At 40.1% G+C, this 7,015-nt stretch overlaps 1 protein-coding gene across 1 annotated transcript; it reads right to left on the reverse strand.

Annotated features, from left to right (window-relative positions):
- Positions 1 to 1,997: 1,997 nt before the first annotated feature.
- Positions 1,998 to 5,818, reverse strand: LOC107710010 (E3 SUMO-protein ligase CBX4-like). The gene is made up of 5 exons (XM_016514686.1): positions 5,671 to 5,818; positions 5,425 to 5,468; positions 4,923 to 4,988; positions 3,574 to 3,640; positions 1,998 to 3,467 (listed from the first exon to the last, which is right to left on the reverse strand). Exons 1-5 carry the CDS (start codon positions 5,737 to 5,739, stop codon positions 2,085 to 2,087), a joined length of 1,629 nt encoding a protein of 542 aa, XP_016370172.1. The 5' UTR covers positions 5,740 to 5,818; the 3' UTR covers positions 1,998 to 2,084.
- Positions 5,819 to 7,015: the final 1,197 nt, after the last annotated feature.

Raw genomic sequence — 7,015 nt, forward strand, 5'->3', positions numbered from 1 at the left:
TACTATTTTATTAATTCAAAAGAAACTGTTCAAGTCGTCTTTTAAACAAACTTGGCGAAATTAACCAGCTACAGCTAAAATGTAGGCAGTAAAGCTGAATTCATCAGCTGATCGCAAATAAAGTGGATGGACCAAAGGAAGCCATTTTATAACCGCAGCGAGAGCAGCTTTATCTCAGACGGTGCTGCAAAGGAAATGGTTGATTCCGTTTCAGTGAGGCTGAAGTGCTTTTCCGTAGCCCACCTTTGACACAAATTTCAGCTCTAACCTACCTCTGCCTAGTTTGTGGATAGACTAATACCTATCATGATCTTGCCGTGAGTAAGAGAGACGTTTGCTGTCCGCCATGTTAGCGCTGACAAAAAAATGAGTCGAGTTTTATACATCAGGCTGTTCAAAGCTTCATACATTCTCAATGATGGTAGCTTATAAAGCGAACGCTACTATTAAGCCTAATATAATTAATCTTCTATCCTTATAGCCTATAGTGTCTTTTACCTATAAACCTTTGACGATGCATATACGGGATGAATCTCTTCTTGCCGGTCTCGTATGGACCGTATATATTGTACGCATAAACAAAGTTGGTAATAGTCGGAAGGCACATTCCATTTGGATGACATTAAAAGTGTACACTCTATCTATAAATGCGAATTCGGAATACTTATGAACTGCATAAAGCATTCTGCCTGCATACGCACATATAATAATGCCTGTAAGATGTTGCTGAAATGTCAGCGCTGTTTAGGCTATTTCCCCCCAGATAGCTCCGGCAAACCCGTTTTCTTTTCTTTTTTGCGCAGTCTGTCCTACTACTTCTAATTGTGTCCTGCTGAATAGACTTTTCACAGAGGCAGATGTGACAAATTAGACTTGCGTCTCCGCAATATCACGGTAGCCTTAAGTTCAGTGATTCTGCAATATCAACATGAAAACAGATTCTTAGTTTAGCTGTTCCTGGGTAATGTTTCTTGTAGCAAGAAATGTGACATCTCTTAAATAAAAAATAATCCAACAGGCAATTAAATGAAAAGTTTGTCTTGACAACCCTGCTGTTTTAAACGGGATGCTTTATGTGATCTCGATAATCAGCGTCCAGATATATGCGTAGATAAGCTTCGCGCATAATGAAAGGCTGTAAAGGACTAGAGGACTTTTAAGTTAGGCCTAGTCTATAACAGCGCTTGGAAAGTGAGACAACACTGCTGTTTCCACTACTCCCACAGACGTGCCTCTTTTCATCGGATGATACTAGTCGGAGTTGTGCTAAACTTAGCCGCAGTTTTATGTAAGTAGGCTAAACTATTTATTCCCAGTCTTGGAATCATGAATGAGTGCCCATCTCAATAATTTTTTTTGTGAAAAAATGATAGCATTGTAGATGGAGTAAAAGCAGGCAAACCCTCTTTAACTAAAAAAACAATTGAGAAAAAATCCACATGGCAAAAGTCCAAGTCCATGTGCTATATAAAGGCTGTGCAAAGTTCAGTCTGATAGGCCTACTGATGTCTTGCATTTACATGATAGTAATGTTTTGCGATCTCTCATATGGGCTATCTGTTAGCTCGTCTCACATGTGAGTTTAATAGGAACTCTTCTGTTCATCATACACACACACCTGCTTGCGGTACAAGCAAAGATCTTATTCAAGAACGTAAAATAAAACTTTTAATATGCTTAGACAAACCTAAATAACACATTTCAAGTGACATTAAAAAAAGACTATAAAAGACAGATCAGTAGAAAATGTTTCTCAGTATTACATGTGTAGTAAGTGCTTCTTATATTTAAGCCTTCTGAAATACAGCACTGCAAACAGCTTTAAGCTAATATGGTACAAGCTAATAACAGGAAAACCTGTTTAGTTTTTTTTCTATCCCTAACATGGAATAGTTAAATGTGTACATTTGAAAATTAATTCAGATCAGTTCAATCAAACACAATCTGAAACAAAACTTAACACTAGATTGTTTCAAATATTTCAGGCAAGTTTGAAGACTTGATGATTAGGCATGCTTTACATTTATACAAATTCACAGTAAATAGTCAGTAGTCTTTATAGACTTTATATCCATCACATATTCCTAAACTGTAACATACTCCTTGAATGTCACTGTAAGGCAGTTTGCTGTGACATCTGTGATTATTATATTCCCAAGAAAAGGTGTAAAGCTTCGAACAGATTTTTTCATTTCTTTCTCTACTTGCTCTGGTGCAGAGACCGCTGCTTTCCCAGTCGGTATAGAGTTTCCAATCTGAGAATGTGTAGGATTTTTTCTCTCTTCTCTCAGCCTTACACAGCTGAGGTCTATGGGTTCGTCTTGGTTGGAGTCCAAAATTTCAAAGTCATGTCCGCCAGAGTGCTGATGGTCATTGAAGTGTGTGGTGCCATTACAAGAGTGAGACAAGTCAGTATTCGGAGCATTTATACTCTGAGAAATTAGGAGCCTTTTAGCCTCCCCACTGTCACAGTCTGGCTCAGAGTAGCAACGCTTTCGAGGCAAGGTGAGGGGACCATATTGAGTAGATTGGGTGCCTTTTTGATCACTTTTCTCAATAGGCACTGTAGTCAGACTGGTTTTGTTTGTCAGTTGCAAGGGCTGTTCATTAGATACATAATCTCCAGTGCTGCCAGGCTTCTTTGAGTTGTTTGGCTCAAACACTATGGAGCATGTTTTTTTAGGATTGTCCCCTCCACAAGATGATAATCCATTGGAAAGCCTAAAACAGGCAGACTCAGCTTTACTGTCCTTTTTTATAACTTTCACAAGACTTTGCTTCTTTGTGTGCTTTATCTTCTCTGTGCTCTCATCTGTTCCACAGGACTTACAATCTTGTGCTTGCCTTTTTTCCTCCGAATCTGCTGTTCCTTTCTTAATTTTAGCTGCCTGGGTACCATTTTCCATGTATTTGCTCATGACAATGACAATGCGCCCATTTTTATTCTTGTTCTTCACAATCTTCAGTTTGCTGCTTATTCCATTGGGCGGTGCCTTGTCTTCCTTTGCATCACTGTTTGTGTTCATGTTTAAGTCAGTGCCACCATTTAGTTTAGGAAGCTTTTTCAACTCCATTGTAATATTCCTCACCTTACTGAGGCACTCAGAATCCTTACTTTGGACCCATTTCTGCTGTAGAGCTGGAGATAAGTTCCATTCCTTGTCAGCCAACTCAGGAACTTTGGTCTCCTTGACCCTCTGATACAGGGAGTCATACATTTTAGGGTTTGGTTGATAGTGGTGGTGTTTCTTGCTGTTAAGCTGGTAGTAGTGCTTTTTCCCCCCATTTATTCGTGCCTCTCCCTGCTTGTCTTTTGGGTTGAGCTGGTAGGAATGGTGCTTCTTGCTGTTAAGCTGGTATTGCTGGCTTTGGACCAGGTCTGAAGTTGTTTTGGATTGGTTATCCTCACCCTGTGACACCTCCTGAAGGTCGGTAAGAACACTGGATCTTCGAGCAAATGATGGTACCTTAGAAATCAGACAAATCAACAATGAGCTTTGCGGTAGAAACAATTAGTGACATGACTTTCACAGAAGTTAATTGGGCACATGTTTGTAAGTGATGGTGAAATACCTGCAGGAGAAGATGTTTTGGTTTTGGTCCCCTTTTACGATAACCCATTAGCTGCTCTTGTCTTTCCCTGAATGGAAAAGTTTTAGAAAAATAAGACACAAGCTAATATATTTAACTTTTAATTTATTCTGACTATTTGTCCCACACTCTCAGAAAAAAGGTACAAAAGTTGTCACTGGGGCCGGGGCGGTACCTTTTCAAAAGGTACACCTTTGCATATTAGTACCTAAAATGTACCCAAATTATAAATATTTGCACATTTTGAAAAGGTACTGCCCCAGAGACAACTTTTGTACCTTTATTTCTGAGAGTGCATTATAGTCAAGTTACTGCCTGTTTTGTGTATCCTTTCAAATATGGTCTGGCTTTAAATAGCCCACCACTGGCATTCATAAAATGTACTCACATAAAATAAAGAGCATTATGTGTTGCTTCAGACAGCACACAACTTGTTTACTAATTTGGTGGACAATCCCATTTGGAAAGGAAGAAATAAAAACAAAGATGACAAAACATATTAATAAATCGCTCTATATTGTATAATATTGCGTTATTTGACAGGCTTTTCCAATGGGTTCTGTTATTTACTTATTAGCTCAAACTACGCATACGGGCTGTCGAAAGAAATGGGGCCATCAGCTCTTTTCCCATCGACCTTCTATGAAATAATATTGCAAAAACCTAATTAGACGACCTAGAACGGTTCTATACTCAAGGGGTGCGTGCAATTACTCCAAACAGAATTCCGAGTCACGAGGGAGACTGCTAATGGTGCGCGCAGATGCCAGTCAAAGGGGATGAATACCCGACAAAAATGTGTGTGGAATTTCGGGAAAGCGTGAATGCATGTGTAGCCATGGAAAACTGCCTATTTGTAATGAAAGTGGGCGTGCACTTCGGCTAGAAGATTGATAGAAAATAATATATATGTATTTGTGCTTACTGCAATGCTTTCGGTTTAGGGCGTCTAGAGAGTACGGACACGGTCAGCCAACCGGAAGAAATGATTAATAGTACAAAATTGAAAGAGCAGCGCGTTTGAGATAAAATGGTTCCATAAAGAACGCAAGGCGTCTCAAAGGATAATTTTCTGGCCACGTCTGTATGTAAACATTCTTTAATGGCTGGTTTCTGACCGTTGCATTTGTGTACCGCGCAATTACATTCAGTCATATATTATGGCGCGCCTGCGCACAAGTTCTCTCCAGATCTTGCACCCCCTTTCTGTCAGTAAGAGAAAGTGAAAAAGAATGAGCATGAGCACAGCGGCAGCGAAAAAGCGTCTTCTCCCCTCCTCCCGTTTCGGCTGTACAAGCTCAGAGCGTCAAGCCAAGACTGCAATGTCTCACCTGTTTTGGAAAGCGACGAGAAGTCTCGGGTCCAGAATATTTTCCTCTGGCTCCCACGTGTTATATCTATAAAGAGAAGAAAGGTGGCAGAGAGCGAGGGGAGAGGGGAGAGCAGAGTAGCATGAATATCACCAGCTCTCCTCAACCGAACTAACGTACGTGGCTGTCATCTGAAGGACTAACGCCACTAACACGGTCCTAATAAACGAATCTTCAAGAATGTTAGAGAATTAAAAATAGGCTATTGATGCTACATGGTTGATGCCTTATTTATTTTTAGGTATACTATTATTATTATATATGTTTTATTTTGCAAAAACAGAACCACATTTCTATAGCATAAAGCTTAAATTTGAAACATTATTTACCATCGCGAACACAAGTTATGACATTCCCGCGTCAGTTAAGCGCTAACTCTCTCTCTCTCACACACACACACACACACGACACAACACAGCACATTAAAACAGCAAAGCAAGTGACATCTTGAAGTGAAACTTACTTGGGAGACCAGCCTCTCCACTTTACCAGGTACTCACACCTTCCCTGCAAATATCATAAAAACAAAGTTTTAGTTTTTTTCGATTGGGAATTACTGTAAATAAAATAAATAATCCATTATCCTGGGTTTCGGAAACAAATCCCTACTCTTGTACGCTCTCTTTTAAAATACAAATCCTTACCTGCACGTCTTACAGGCTTACAACATGAATAAATGTAAAGTGTTTGTTAAGAGAAAACCGCAAACCTTTCTAATGCGTTTCTTTTCGATGCTTTCCACCGCGAAGACGTGCTCACCCGCGGTGGGCAGCTCCATTTTCAGCGCGCGCTGTAATACTTCTCAGTGTGCGCGCGATAACATGAGTGCTCTTCTCGCGCAGGTTTCTCGCGCTCTCCCGCTCTCCCGCTCTCCCGCTCCCCCGCTCCGTATGGTCTTTCGCTTCTCAAGAGATTCAGTTTTAACTCTCAAATGAGCTGTACAACGTACTTCATGCAAATAGCCATGAGCGTGACGTCACAGCAGGAGGGGCGGTGTACAGGCTGGTCAGCCCTGTGCCGCGGGTTTACTGAGCAAACGAAGAGTAGTTATTGCAGCCCTTCAAGTACTGAGCAAGAATTCCTCCTTCATGACGCAAAGTGGGGCACACTTGTGGCCATTTTTAAATTTAAGCTTGATTAGTTCTTCAGGTGACATTTAGCAGTTTAGGGAGCAGGCTAAATCATTATCAGCATCAGCAAGGTTTTTAATCGTGTGGATTTGCCATCCATTTTAAATTTATATCAGTGGAGAGACAACTTTGAGGAAGATAATATTCTGAAACATTTTAAAAAGGAATACATGACAGATAGGCATACTGAAGTGAAGACTTAAGCTATGAACAAATCTGTTTGTTTGTTTATGTTGAACAAACACCCAGGTTTACACAAAAACCCATACGATGACGCTAAGACATTCATAAATTAAGATTATTAAAGAACAGCATATATTTTGAGACTCTACATTTTGAAAAGTGATTTTAATCTGTATTTTTCTCCACTGAAGCAATGCAGTCCACTGATGCATTAAATAATCAAATGGGCGGCACTGGGATTCCTCAATAATCATTTGGTGACCAATACTTGGCGGATTAAAATGACAGATTTGAATTTCCTATAGGTTATTAGATTTGGTGAATTTTATTCGTAAAACGTGATATTCTGTCTAGGTTCATCGCGCGTACCTACTTGCTCTAAACACTTTATTTAATGTCCTAACATTTTTCTTTGGATAAACTGCATTAAGATAGAAATTATTTCGTTGTCTGATTAGTGGCCAATTAGAGTAGCTATGTTAGCAACGTAGTTGTTTAAACTCATGTACACATTCAATGCACATGAGAGTTGACCGCGAATGTACAATATGTAGGTCACTGTGGTTGGTCTTCAAAGCCTCAAGCTCTCAGCTCATCTGACATCTGCCTTCTGACGGCCAACGGCTGCTGCAAGACCTGTGAAAAATAAACTGCAGTGGCAAACGAATGTGCGAAAACCCTGGGCAATGCCCAATCATTCACTGCCTGTGCCACAAAGGCTATGCGCCGCGTATTGTACCA

The sequence above is a fragment of the Sinocyclocheilus rhinocerous genome, unplaced genomic scaffold (assembly GCF_001515625.1).
Source record: "Sinocyclocheilus rhinocerous isolate Xijiao unplaced genomic scaffold, SAMN03320098_v1.1 scaffold3614, whole genome shotgun sequence".
In the NCBI taxonomy this organism is placed as follows: domain Eukaryota; kingdom Metazoa; phylum Chordata; class Actinopteri; order Cypriniformes; family Cyprinidae; genus Sinocyclocheilus; species Sinocyclocheilus rhinocerous.